Genomic DNA, 14,297 nt, shown 5'->3' with positions numbered 1-14,297 from the left:
ACTCCTGCCCTCCCCACCCACTCAGTCCTCCAATAGCACGCGCCAGGCGCCGTGGGCCTTGCTCCCGGGGGAGGAACCTGCAGACCCCGCGGCAGGGCATGCTGGAAGAGCAGGGCTGAAGGTGGCCCCCCAGTACTGCCACCCACTCCCTGTGTGTCCCCGAGTGGCTCACTGCCATCTCTGGGATCGATCTCTAGATCGACTGGTGTGGACCCCAAGGGGACTGGGCACAGTGAGGGCTAAGGGCAAGTGCGCCCCCCACCATGGCCTGGCCTGCTGTGCGTGTAGATCTGGGGCCTGGGTCGCAGCTCACCGTCTGTTCTGCCGAATCTGGGTAGCCTGGCTGCTTTCGGTACATTCCCTGCCACTCCTCATGCCCTAGGGGACTCAGCCCTGGTGGCTCCAGGCTGCATGGGGGCTGCCTCCTGGCCTGGCCTGGCCTTGGGCCCACGGTGACCCTGGCCCCTCCCTGCCTGCAGTGTCATCAGCCGGGCACCTGGCCTGAAACTGGTGGTGGAGACGCTCATCTCCTCCCTGAAGCCCATTGGCAACATCGTCCTCATCTGCTGTGCCTTCTTCATCATCTTCGGCATTCTGGGAGTGCAGGTGATGGTGCCCGGGCTGGTGGGGACCGGAGCGGGCTCTGTGGCCGGGGAAGAGGAAATCCAGCACAGCATTCCTACGCTACCCCTCCATGCTGGCCGAGCTGGGGGCTCGGGCGGCTTTGGCCAGCAGCTGTGGGCCTTGCCAGCGCCAGCTCCCGGTCCCGGGAGGGAGATAGGCACAGGCCCAGATGACTGAGCACAAGGCCCGCTGGGTAGATGCGACTGAGGGGTGGGTCCCTTTTCTGCCTTGTGCCCCCACCCCCACCCAACACCCCAACACCAGCCTTGTTCCTCTTTCCCCCAGCTCTTCAAGGGCAAATTCTACCACTGTCTGGGCGTGGACACCCGCAACATCACCAACCGCTCTGACTGCATGGCTGCCAACTACCGCTGGGTGCATCACAAATACAACTTTGACAACCTGGGCCAGGTGAGCACTGCCCACCTATCCCCGATCTGATCCTTTCCCTTGGAGGGGGTGACATCTCTTCCATGCCCATGGCCCTGGTGTCACAAACCTGGCTCCAGTCCTGCGCTGCCAGGATGGACCCTGTGACTTTCCTCTCCAAGCCTCAATTTCCTCTTCTGCAAAGTGGGTAGGGTAGCCACAGGTGGCAAAGGGTCAGAGATCCTGTCTGCAGAGTGCCCAGCAAGCACTTGGCACTTGGTAGGTACTTCAGTGAACATTGGTGCCTGGTCCCCACCCTTCCCCCAGAGGACCCTAACAAAGATATTTAGAGTCAACGAGACCTGGGTGTGAATTCCAGCTCTGCCGCTTCCTGTAGGCGTGACTTCTCTGAGCCTCACTTTCCCCTGTGAGGGGAAATGGGGATGTGAAATGGGGATGTGACAGCCCACCAGGCAGGTCGTGGTAGAGGCTAAGTGTATCAAGCCTGTGTCCGGGGGTGGGGGCTCCCTCTCCTGTCACCGCCCTCTGCTCTTCCCTCCAGCTGGAAGGCAGCCCTGCCTGGTCTCTGCTTTGCTCTTGGTCTCCTCTGTGGGGCCTACTGAGCTTGACCCTTCTGGGCGGTGCCGCAGGTGAGAGCCCTCAACTGGCTGCCTGCGAAGAGCCTGCCCCAGCCCCCAGAGCTGTTCCTGTTTCTTGAGGGCCCACTTGGGCGGCTAGGCTTGTCCAGACAGAGGTGTGCCTTGCCCAGGTCACACAGGGAGGAAGCAGGGTCTAGGCCCCTTGTCCCCCTCTCCCCCTCCCCTGTGGGTAGTCCCCAGCTGGATCCCACTGAAGCCTCCCTGAATACCACCTGGGAGGGGAGCCACAGGGCCTTTGTGGGCAGTGAGTGGTCAGAGGACGGGTGTCAGGACCCTCCATGTTCTCCAGGAGCAGTGCTTTTTCAGGTTTTTAATAACTCATGGTGGGGAAAAGCTGTCACAGGAAGCCAGTGGGGGTTCTCGCGAGCCCGGGGCCAGCCCTTTCCCATTCTGGGTGCCTTGGCGCCAGGCTGGCTCACCCGGAACCTTCAGTAGGGTGTTCGCAGCACCCAGAGCCATCAGAGGGTTACAGCAGGGCCACAGCCCCTCACTCTGCAGTGGGCCACTTATCAGCTGTGCACCCTCAGGCAAGTTCTACACCCTCTCTGTGTTTCGGCGTCCTCATCTGTCAGTGGGGACAGAGATGGCAGGTCCTTGGAATGTAGAGGCCTCATGTGCCTCCAAGACAGGGAGGGCTTTCTCATGTCCCCTGCCTGCTCCTGCTTCCCCATGTCCCCTGCCTGAGCCCTTCCAGACACCCTCAGCGCCATTCTCGCCTGGAAGGGAAGGAGGAAGGGTGTGCCCTGGGCGGATGGGAAGGAGGGGCCTGAGCAGGGCCAGAGACCCATCCCAGAACCCCGATTCCTGGCCCAGGGAGGCGGGAGCACAGAGGAGGGCATGACCACCTCTGCCTGGGGGAGGGGACTTCCCAAGTAGGATGTGTGATCTCTGGGCAGCCTCTGGTGATGTGGGACTCTTTGGGCTCCCACTAACTACCAGCATGCTGGGCTCTGCAAGGATGGCACCATAGGCCACACTCGAGTTCAGTTCCGAAAACTCCTATGAGCACCTGCTGTGTGTGAGTCTCTGTGCTGGGGGCTACAGGACCAGCCATGACCCTGTCGAAGGGACGTGAGGATGCAGGTCTGCCGTTCGTGTAGGAGCCTTGGCTGGCTGTCTCCTGGGGACCACCTTGATTTCAAAATTTTACAAACTAGTAAGAGTAATGATTGCCATTTTATAGAAACAGGCCCAGAGACGTTGAGGAACTTGCCCCAAATCACACAGCCAGTGAGTGGCAGAGGCCGGGCTACGATACAGGCCTCCTGCCTCCACTCTCACGAGATCCTGTGTTCAGGTGCTGGGGCGAGCTTGTCTTCACCCCTGGAGTGATGATGGCAGGAACCTTCCAGTGTAGTCTCAGGGGCCTCCCCAGCAAACCTGGCAGGCAGGTGCTCATTAGCCCCATTCTGTGGGTGAGGGGACAGGAGCTTGCGAATTTTCTTGCCCAGGACCACACAGCTAGTTAATTTCAGAGCTGAGACCAGCATCCAGGACTGTGGGTCCCGTGCTCTTTCTGCTGCAGCAGCAAGTGTAGGGTACGTGGCGGGCACATAGCAGGTCCTTAGAAAAGCTCTGCCACCCCGGGAAGGCCTCTTTATCTCTCTGCCTCGCAGAGGCAGAAAATGGAGATCTGGGGAGGGGTGGGTGCAGCCTGAGCCACCCATACCCCTCACCCCTCACTCTCCCTCTCCGTGTCTACTAGGCTCTGATGTCCCTCTTTGTCCTGGCATCCAAGGACGGCTGGGTGAATATCATGTACAATGGTCTGGACGCTGTCGCTGTGGATCAGCAGGTGGGCATGGCTAGGGCCAGGCCAGGCCTGGACTGCGGGGGAGGGACATGGTGTCTTTGGGGCCCAGTCTTCTGAAACTGGTGCTAGTGAGACCCACAGCCCTGGTGTCTACGCGCTGTTACACAGCCGACCCCTCACATCCTGGCCTGAATCTTCACTACTGGGGCTGCTCTTTGGGTAGCGTGAATCACTGTTCCGTTTGCTTCCACAAATCCCCCCCACTCTGCAGGGAGAGGCATCCAGGCCGCTTCTGCCTGGAGGAGCACAGAGCCTGGTGGGTGGAGAGCTGAGTGCAGCAGGAGCAGAGGGGCTGAGCCAGCTGGCGGAGGGACGGCAGGTGCACTGGGGACAGAGAGTGAGGTGTTCGGGGAGGTGTGAGACTGAGAGTGGCTGGAGGTGGGGGGAGGAGGCGAGTAGGGCCGGATGGTCCGCAAGACCCCGTGTGTGCCATGGCAAGGGGCACGAGTTCATTCAGAGGGAAGAGAGAGCCAGTGAAGGGCTGATAGCGAGAGAGTGGCATCCCCTGCCTGTCGGGTTTGCTTGTTGGCGGTGCAGGTGGTGGGATGGATTTGGGGAGGGCGGGTAAGGGAAGGGGGACAGGATGGATGCTGAGCCTGGGCTCCCAAGACCCCACTGGGAGCAGAAGTCCCCTCTGGGGCTAGGCAGGGACTTTAGGCTAGACACACATGGCTGACCAGGGTTGACTGTGCCCACACCGAGGGTGTCACTGGGAGAAGGAGAGGGAGATTCTCTAGATTAGGAGAGGGCCACTTGGGGGAGGAGTCAGGCTGTGGGTAACCCCAGGCTTGTAATGGACCTCTGGCTCTTGGCTTCATGGGTCCCGCCTGGTTAAGACTCTGGAACTAGAGGTGGGTGCAGGGGGTTGCAGGGGGGATGAGAACACTTGGAGGCATCTTACTGCACTTCCTTGTCTGCACACATGGACTCCACCAGGCCTGTGCTCTCCCTCTGCTGGCTAGCTTGTCTTCTGCCTTGTTTCTGGATGGATGCCTAGATGAGTGGGTGGATGGGTGGATGGATCAATAAGTGGATAGATGGGTAAGTGGATGGATGGATAGATACATGGATGGGTGGATGGGTAGGTGGATGGGTGCGTGGATGGATGGATGGGTGGGTGTGTGGATGGGTGGATGGGTAGATGGGTGCGTAGATGGATGGATGTGTGGGTGTGTGGATGGGTGGATGGGTGGATGGGTGGATGGGTGCGTGGATGGATGGATGTGTGGGTGTGTGGATGGGTGGATGGGTGGATGTGTGGATAGATAGGTGATTGGATGAATAAGTGGGTGGCTGGGTGGGCGGATGAATAAGTGGATGGATGGATGTGTGGGTGTGTGGATGGGTGGGTATGTGGATGGGTGGATGTGTGGGTGTGTGGATGGGTGGATGGGTGGATGGATGGGTGGATGTGTGGATAGATAGGTGATTGGATGAATAAGTGGGTGGCTGGGTGGCTGGGTGGGTGGATGAATAAGTGGATGGATGGATGTGTGGGTGTGTGGATGGGTGGGTATGTGGATGGGTGGATGGGTGGGTGTGCGGATGGGTGGATAGATGAGTGGGTGGATGGGTGGATGTGTGGATAGATAGGTGATTGGATGAATAAGTGGGTGGCTGAGTGGGTGGCTGAATAAGTGGATGGATAGATGACTGGATAGAAGGATGGGTAGATGCACGCATGGGTGAGCAAACAGATAGGTGCATGAGAGGAAGAAGGTAGATAGATGTGTGTCTGGAAGGCAGCAGCTGAGCACGGAGTAAAAGGGGGCTCTTTGCTGAGCACCTTACTGTACCAGGCCCAGGGTGGGCATTTCCGACCTGCTGCCTTATTCAGACTCATGGCTGCCTTGGAGGCTCTGCGTATCCCATTCCACGGGCCTGAGCAAGGCGGGCACCCACCCGTGGCCCTGCTGTGCCCGATCGGCCTGCTCAGCCCCCTCTGGCCCCTGCAGCCCGTGACCAACCACAACCCCTGGATGCTGCTGTACTTCATCTCCTTCCTGCTCATCGTCAGCTTCTTCGTCCTCAACATGTTTGTGGGTGTCGTCGTGGAGAACTTCCACAAGTGCCGGCAGCACCAGGAGGCTGAGGAGGCGCGGCGGCGGGAGGAGAAGCGGCTGCGGCGCCTGGAGAAGAAGCGCCGCAGTGAGTGGGCGCCCGCAGGGGGTGTGGGGCCACGGGCTGTAGGTCCCCTGTCTGCCGCTGCTGGTCCCCCGCTGAGGGGCCGGGGCCTGGGCCTGACCCCAGCCTCCTCGGCCTTTGAGGCTGGAAGGAAACAACAGGCACAGTTCCTGTGCTGTGGCCCAGCCCCTCCTTCCAGGGTTTGCCTGTCTCGGGGACCTGAGCCCCATCAGTGACACCACTGCCACCTGAGTGAGGCCTCGGGGGTTCAGTCGATGCAGGGGGCAAAGGCAGAGCCTGGAAGCCCAGCCCTGGGTGGCAGGAACCCTGCCCTCCCCCAGCAGGCCCGGAGCCCCACCATGGGCCCATTGGGGCAGATGGAGGAACCAGTGTCCTGCCCTCTTGCCACCTGCCCTGCGTGGCGCTGGTTCTTGGTTCCCTCATAGTGACCTGGCTGGGTGGAGGAGACCTAACACTGATTCTGGGGCCTGGGTGGACTGACATCTTTCCCCCTCGCTGTCCCCCTCCTCCATCTCTCCTTCCTCTGTGCTCCATTCCCTTCCCCTCGGCCCCAACCCCTCTGATCTGTGCCATTCTCTGCCCCCCATGCAGAGGCCCAGCGGCTGCCCTACTACGCCACCTATTGTCCCACCCGGCTGCTCATCCACTCCATGTGCACCAGCCACTACCTGGACATCTTCATCACCTTCATCATCTGCCTCAACGTGGTCACCATGTCCCTGGAGCACTACAATCAGCCCACGGTGAGCCCTGGTCTGCCTCCCAGCCCAAGGTCACGTGGCGAGGGTGGCGCGGGGGTTGGCTGACAGCGGGATCTGGGCAGCCCCTGCGTGCTGGGCCCTGTGCTGGACACTGCAAGGGGAGGAGGCGCAGGACAGCACTGCCCTCGGGAACGTCAGGGCCTGGTAGGACAGATGCCTGAAAGGCAGAGTTCAGAGGGAAGTGTCATTCCTTCCTGTTGGGTGGAGGAGGCAGCATTTGGCCTCAACCTTGAATGTGGCTAGCAATGACTGGTAGTGCATGAAATACTGACTCTTTGCAAGGCACGCTACATATATGAACCTTTAAATCCTCCTAGCAAGCCTACAGTGGTGGGGCAGTGGGTTTTTCCAGATTTTATAGATGAAGAAACTGAGCCTCAGAGAGGTTAAATATGCTGCCCATATTACTCAGTCTTAGGTGGTGGAGCCAGAGCCGGAACTTAGATTTGCATTCAAAGCCTGCCACACAGCCTCCATTACTGCCTGGTCATATGGAGCCCGAGGGAAGGGCATTCCAGGCGGCAGGATCATTTTGGGCAAACACTGGGAGTGGGAGACGGTGACCAGTTCCCAGCTAGTTGCAGACAGGGTACATTCTAATGATAGGAGAGGAATATTATGAATGTAGGCGAAGGGAGGGCACCCATTGGCAGAATGGAACAGTAAATTATAGAACTTCCAAATTAACAGGAAGAAATGGAAGAATAATCGCTGACATTTACCAAGTATTTATTCTGTGCCCAGTACTGAATCATTAGCTCATTTAATTTTCATAGCAGCTGTCTGAGATCAAGTGACTTGCCCAAGGTTACACAGTGAGTAAGGAATAAATGGTAAGCCAGGATTCAAATCTAGGCAATCTGGCTAATGAGCTCTTAATCACTACTCCACACTGCCTCCAGAGAGGAGCAACTGGACCATACCAGCAGAAATAAGAAAAAGGAAACAGAGGGAACAATGATGTAAAATAAATAATGTGCATCAAGTAAGATGGAAGGAAAAAAAGCAGTATATAAATCATTGCACTAAATATAAATGGACTAAATCCTGTCCTTAAAAAGCATAGACTTTCTGACTACAGTTAAGATTAGAGGTCAGGTCATGGGGCCTGGATCATGCTTCTCTTTGCCCCCTCCCCCAATAGTCCCTGGAGACAGCCCTCAAGTACTGCAACTATATGTTCACCACTGTCTTTGTGCTGGAGGCTGTGCTGAAGCTGGTGGCATTTGGTCTGAGGCGCTTCTTTAAGGATCGGTGAGTGGCTGGGCTGGGCTAGGGCATCATAGGGTGGACTGCAGGATGGGGAAGCTGTCCTGACCCCTGGAAACCTAGAGCAGCATGAGGAAGGGAACCAGTAAACATCTGGGCACTGGTGGCCAGGGGCCCCCAGGTACCACCTGTAGCCCTGAACAGGAAGTGGTATGGTCTCATATGATGGGTGCAGGGCATTCTACTGGGTCCTTCTTGGTGGGTCCCTCATACCCACAAGCAGAGTGGGATCTGTCCCATGCTAATCCTCCTTAGCAACAAGTGAGGCTCACAGAGGTTGTTGGACTAGCCCAAGGCCACACAGAGGGAGCAACTAGCTCACGATTTAGATCTAGAAGTCAGAGCTTGTGCCTCCCCCGTGCAGGAGGCCAGAGATGTTTGTTTAGTCTGGTCAGCCCCTTGCTTGTGGGAGCAATGGCTGTGAGGGCAGAGACGGGGCCAGACCCTGTGGCATTTGGAGGGGCTAGTAGGGAGGGTGGCAGCACAGCCCCGTGGGCCACAGTGGGGGGGCGAAGGACAACTAAGGTGTGTCTGAACCAGAGGGTCCTCCTCCTGATCCCTACTCCTGCCCTCCTGTGCCCGCCGAGCAGGTGGAACCAGCTGGACCTGGCCATTGTGCTGCTGTCGGTCATGGGCATCACGCTGGAAGAGATTGAGATCAATGCGGCCCTGCCCATCAACCCCACCATCATCCGTATCATGCGGGTCCTGCGCATCGCCCGGGGTGAGGGCTGGGGGGCAGGGAATGGGGCAGGCAGGGGTGGGATGACAGTCCCCCTTGCCTGGGGACAGCGCACAGGGGTGGGTGGGGAGAGGCAGGGGCAGGGGTGCGTCGGCATGTGGGGCTCCCTCGGAGCAGGGGACAGCAGGAGCTGGGAGGAGCTCACAGCTGACATGCAGGCATTCGCCCTCTGTGTGCGCACGGCCTCGCCCGCACTCGCACCTGTCCTCGCTCCCGGACAGCTCTGCGCAGCACACACTCCCGCTTCCTTCTGTCACCGTGGTCTGGGCAGCCCGGCTCAGAGTGCGATGACGGGAACCCAGTCCAGCTGGGAAGACACTGACACAACTCCAGCATCACTGGCATTTCTCAGACACGGTGATGGGGACACACAGTCCTGGGCACTTCTGGAAGTCCCCTTTCTTCTCCCAGGGCCTCCCGCTCCCCGCAGGGCTGTTCCTATGCTGCTTTAAACTCCTCCTGCCTCGGTGCTCCAGGCGCCTCCAGCTTCCTGGCGGGGAGGGGTTTGCAGACACTCAGCCAGTAGCACCAGAGACACGGCCACGCACGTGGGTCATTTGCAGTTTACGACACACTCATCCACTCACTGGGTGTCCGTCCGTGCCCGTCCTCATGCTCTTGGACTTTTTGCACTGACGTGTTTTCTTGCACACCCCACTCACTCTGTAGCTGCACCCACATTCTCATAGTGTGGATCCGAGCACCGGACTCTGCTTGCATGCTCCTCCACGTTCTCACCCTTCTCCCACATTTACACACGTGCACACACACATGCACACGCACGGCCCCGCCGGCCCGGGGCTGAGCGGGCTGGGACTGGGTCTCGCCCGCAGTGCTGAAGCTGTTGAAGATGGCCACGGGAATGCGGGCCCTGCTGGACACGGTGGTGCAGGCTTTGCCCCAGGTAAGAGCCGCCCCGTCCCGCGGCAGCCCCGCCCGGGTGTCATCGCTGGCATTCTGGGCCCTGGGGCTGCAGGCCCTGGCATCCCTTCTCAGACCGGCCCAGAGCTGGTGCAGATGCCGTTTCTGGGGAGGCAGTTCGAGCTACCGGCTATGAGAGGTGGAAAGGCCGTCCGGCCTCTTTATTCCAGCTTCACCAAGCAGTTGGTGATGCCCCTCTGTATCCAGCTCTGCGCGGGCACCGAGGACCCATGTGATGCCCTCGAGCCCCTAGGCTGGCGAGGAGACAGATGCCTCAGGGCAGTGTGGGGAGGGCTCTCCAGCGTGCTCCAAAGAGAGGACAGCGCCAGACGCTCTCTGGGAAATCAAGGAAGGCAGCCCAGGAAAGGGGACCTTTGAGCTTGACCTCCAAGGGGGCTTGGCAGAGGAGGTGGCAGTGTGGATGGAGAGGCTCTGACGTGGCATTCCAGGAGGCACAGCATGAGACCCTGACCAGGGTGGGGACCCCTGAGGAGGGCAGTCCCTCTTCCCACCCCTTGGTCAGTGGAAGGGGATATAGGGTCAAGGCCACAGAGGGTACCTTTTTCGTCCTCCTGAGAATGCTGCAGTCCCAGTCCTTCCCTTGCTGTCCTGACACCTGAGGCTCTTTCTCCCTCCCCTCAGGGTGGCCTCTGCTCTGAGGTGAGCCTCATGCACATTCATTTATCCATTACGACTCACAGAGTCTTAGAACATTTGAGGCATCTTAAAATACAAGGTACAGATACAGCACGCTGAAAATAAAGAAACTATTAATAGCCCTGGGAAGGTGGAAGCAGAGCTAATTCTTTCAGGGACCTGGGCTAAGGACGCCAGTGAGTTTTGTTCTAGAGTTTGTTTTGAGCTTCCCAGCAGCCTTGTTACAAAGGGAAAGCAGCATAGCTCTTGTCAAATGTGGGTTTTCCTAACACTAAATTCCTTCAGAGGACTTTGTCTCATGGGAGATGGGGGTGATGCTGGGCTGGGGGCTATGCAGACAGGAAGTGGGTTGGAGCCCAGACTCGGGCCATCCTGCCTGGGATCAAAGCCTGGGCCCTGGGCATGTGACTTACCTTCTCGTGCCTCAGTTTTCTTGCCTGTGAAATGGGGATGGTGATGAAGCATCACTCCCTCAAGTGCTTATTTCAAAGGCTGTCACGAGCTTTCGAATAGTTAAAGCTTATACGGCACTTAAGAGGACGTGGTTCACAGGAAGTGCCACAGAGAATCTGCTAAGGATGGGGATGGCAGGTGAGTGCCCAGCTCCCCAGGCCTCCTTGCCTCTTCCCTGCCCCTCCCCCACTGCTGAACTGGTGCAGGGCACACGGAGATGTTTAGGGAGACACATTATGGTAATTAAAATTTCATCAGCGCTCTAAGAGAAGCACGTGCCAAGTACCACGTGGCCATGGAGTGGGGCTTACCTCTCCAAATCTATTAGCTGACACCTGCCTTGTCATGTGGACACTGGACTTCTCCCCAGTGCTATGTGAAGTGCTATGAAAATGAAACTTCAGTCTTTCCCACCAGGCTCTGCCCATGCAGGGGGAGGAGACATCAGGGAAGGCTTCTCAGGGGAGGTGTCCCCTGAACTGGGCTTTGAGGGGTGGAGAGGAGGCATTTGCCAAGCAAAGACAGAGGGTCTTCCCTGCAGAGGGAACAGAATGTGCAGAGGTGCTACAGGGTCCGTTTTCTGTGTGGCTGGAGTGCGGGGCTGGACGATCAGGCTGAGGGTCCTCAGGGCAGGTCACAGCAGCCTTCAACGCCAGCACAGCAAACCCGGGCCTTATCCCGTGGGCAGCGGGTGCCATAGAAGCGTGTGGACAAGGGAGGCTTCAACTGGAGCTGCCTTTTAGGAGGTCGCTCTGGCGACTGGGAGCAGAAGGGACTGGAGGAGAGGCTGGGGCAGAGGAGCCGATGCGGGCGGGGAACGCTGCCAGCCCGGCCTGGCCCGGTGGGAAGCTGAGCTCCGAGGGCGTCGACCACGCCAGATCCATCGCAGCAGTCGGGGCCTCCCGGTTTGCCTTGTAGGCGCTCAATAAGTGCTTGTTTTATTGGTGAATGGTACATTATTTAATTAGTCAGACGCTATGGGTGCAGAATGGCTGGAAGGAAACGCTTCTCTGGAGCAGAGCAACGTGAGGCGTCTGTGATTAACGGGCTCGCTTTCCGGGCCGTTAACATGACTGTCCGCTTCTGTGCACGCCGGCCTTCTGCGGGCTCGAGACGCCCGTTTCCAGGGCAAGCACGTGTCTGAGCCTTTGCTCATCCACAGCAGGAGTTAAAGGGGGTCCCCGGTGGGTGGATAGGTTTGAACCAGGCCTGAAATCTGGGACGTTTTCTCCCATGGAAGCTGTGGGATAGGGGTAGCTGGGTCTGCAGGAGGCTTCCGGGACCCACAGGCCTGTGTGGTTCTTGTGTTCACTCCTCTGCCTGGCCAGGCCCCGTGCTGGCCTGAGGAGTCAAATCCTACCTCACCCACTTGTACCCCCCAACCCTTGAGGACTTCCCAGACCAGCAGAGGACAGTGATAGGGACACACCAGTTATACTTGCACTGGCAGCTTGCATCCTGGTCTGCCTGGTGCAATCCAGGTGGGCTTCATGGAGGAGGTGGCATCAAAGCTGAGACTTCCTTCTTGCTTCTCTCTCTCTCTCTCCCTTTATCCACGGACTCTTACTAACCAGGCAAGGTGTGTAGCATAGATTGTGTGCACGGACCCTGGGGCCAGCCTGCTGGGTTTGGACCCCTGGCCTACCACTCACTAGCTGTGAGACTCTGCGCAAGTGACGTGACCTCTCAGTCTGTCTTTTTCTTCAAGGAACGGGGACAAAAGATAGTTCATAGACTATCGTGAGGAGTAAGTGAGCGAAGTGCTTGAAACACGGTGGCTCACGGTCAAGGCTTCGCGTGCGTTTCACTGTTACTCATAGTCCTGTGCGGGACCTGGGCTGCCCTCTAGGTCCTGGGGGGGTGGCAGACATGGACACACAGCCTGGTGACACGTTACAGCTGCCCGACCCTCAGGCTGGCCTGTGTGTGGAGCCCGGGCCGCACCTCTGCCCTCCCCAGGCCCGGCCCCGCCTCACCTGCCCTCCCCACAGGTGGGCAACCTGGGCCTCCTCTTCATGCTGCTCTTCTTCATCTACGCCGCCCTGGGTGTGGAGCTCTTCGGCAAGCTGGGTGAGCGACTCCCTGGGGGTGCAGCAGGGCTGGATGGCCTTGGCGCCGAGGTGGGGGCCTGAGACCCTCTCAGCCTGTTGCATCAGGGTCTTTATACTGGGGAGATGCCCCTACAGCCGGACCTGTGGGCGGGTGGCCCTCAGCCGTCCACGCCGCTTCCTTGGTGTGGGAGGAGCTCCCGGGAGATGGTAGCCGGTGTCCGTGTGCACACACCAGGCCTGTGTGCTGGACCCTGGCTCGGAGCCTCCGGTGGTCTAGTTCCCCAGGGAACCTGCCCTGCCCCCGTGCCAATGCCCGTCCTGAGCTGGCGCTGCCCCAGGGTGAGGGCAGAGGGCGGCACAGCCCACGCCCAGCTCAGCGCTGCCAGGGCAGCTCCAGAAAGCCAGGTTCTTGGGGGAGGTGGGGGTGGCCTCTGTCCCCGTCCTCTCTCTCAGACACTGATTCTTGGGAGGGGAGAAGAGCGAGACCCACCCAAGTTTGAGCCCCAGCTGTGCGTCCCCTCGCCGGGCTGGGCGCAGTCCTCGTGTGCCTCCCAGGGTTGTGGGTGGCTCTTGAGATGAGGCAGAGGTGCCAGGCCAGGGCGAGCCGTGCAGGGCTGACCCCCGCTCCCCTTTCAGTGTGCAATGACGAGAACCCGTGCGAGGGCATGAGCCGGCATGCCACCTTCGAGAACTTCGGCATGGCCTTCCTCACGCTCTTCCAGGTCTCCACCGGCGACAACTGGAACGGGATCATGAAGGTACTCACGGCGCGCTGGGGAGGAAGGACTCAGGCGGGCTCCCGGATGAGCCGGGATGCTGGTCCTGCTGCTCAGGGCTCCCTCCCGTGCCTCCACCACCCAGTGCCCCACTGCACGTGGAGGGGTGTGCAGGGCTCAGAGACGGGGAAGGACCCACCTGGGACCCCACAGCACAGCGAGGGGAGCTAAGGCCGGAACAGGCTCTCTGTCCACCCCATTGGATGCCCGCACTGCTGCTGTGGGATCAGTGCTTAGGTTCTAGGGGAGACAGCCCTGCCCAGGCCCAGAGGGGACTTGGGGCCCGGCAGGACTGCAGCCCAGGGCTGGGCCCTGAGGCATCTGCTGCCCTGATGGAGTCACCCAGCACAGGCGTCCTGTCTCCAGCCCACAGCCTGGCCTGGGCTGGGCGAGGAGGGCTCACAGAGGTCAGAGGTGAGGCCTCTGTTCGAGGCCCTTGGGGTGGAGGTGGCAGTGGCTTACTGGGCATGACCCCCAATAATTGGGGGTCCTCAGAGCAGGAAGCAGGGAGGCAGGGAGAGGAAGGCCGCTGACCTTGGCCCTGCGCAGGAGGGTGGTGGAAGCGTCCTGGGCTTTGCTGGGCTGGGGTTGTGCTGGCATGAGGACCAGAAAGCAAGGACGGGGGCTCTGGTCCAGGCGGCTTGTCCAAGCATGCACCCTTCCGCTGCCCGGCCCGGCCCGACCTGGCCCAGGGGCCTCTGAAGGAAGCCCCGGATGCCTGGCGGGGTCAGTGGGCCGGAGGGCACTGCGCTGTCGGGGACTTGGCGGAAGCCGAGGCAGGCAGATGCCACTGCAAGCTAGAGTGGGCTGGGCAGCCAGGGCCACCGTGGGGGTTTGAGTCCCGGCCTCTCCCTCTGGCAGCCTGTGTTGCTGCTCTGTCAGGTGGGGCCCGGTGGGGTGGGGCGGCCACGGCGAGGGACCGGTGCCATCCTCACCCCCCCCCCCCCCCGGCGCAGGACACACTGCGGGACTGCACCCACGACGAGCGCAGCTGCCTGAGCAGCCTGCAGTTCGTGTCGCCACTGTACTTCGTCAGCTTCGTGCTCACCGCGCAGTT

The 14,297-nt window shown here is 59.7% G+C and overlaps 1 protein-coding gene across 1 annotated transcript in view; it reads left to right on the top strand.

Annotated features, from left to right (window-relative positions):
- CACNA1I (calcium channel, voltage-dependent, T type, alpha 1I subunit) overlaps positions 1-14,297 on the top strand; it is a 111,583-nt gene that overhangs the window by 84,590 nt on the left and 12,696 nt on the right. The window contains exons 21-30 of the mRNA XM_012637977.1: positions 480-606; positions 910-1,035; positions 3,358-3,447; positions 5,421-5,613; positions 6,202-6,353; positions 7,516-7,625; positions 8,231-8,364; positions 9,216-9,286; positions 12,405-12,483; positions 13,101-13,222. Coding sequence (XP_012493431.1) covers positions 480-606; positions 910-1,035; positions 3,358-3,447; positions 5,421-5,613; positions 6,202-6,353; positions 7,516-7,625; positions 8,231-8,364; positions 9,216-9,286; positions 12,405-12,483; positions 13,101-13,222 — 1,204 coding nt within the window. The remainder of the gene's footprint in view (positions 1-479; positions 607-909; positions 1,036-3,357; positions 3,448-5,420; positions 5,614-6,201; positions 6,354-7,515; positions 7,626-8,230; positions 8,365-9,215; positions 9,287-12,404; positions 12,484-13,100; positions 13,223-14,297) is intronic.

This window comes from Propithecus coquereli, unplaced genomic scaffold, assembly GCF_000956105.1.
Source record: "Propithecus coquereli isolate 6110/MARCELLA unplaced genomic scaffold, Pcoq_1.0 Scaffold126, whole genome shotgun sequence".
Taxonomy (NCBI): Eukaryota; Metazoa; Chordata; class Mammalia; order Primates; family Indriidae; genus Propithecus; species Propithecus coquereli.
Note: the sequence above shows the minus strand (reverse complement) of the source record. Positions and strands in the feature narration are given on the sequence as shown.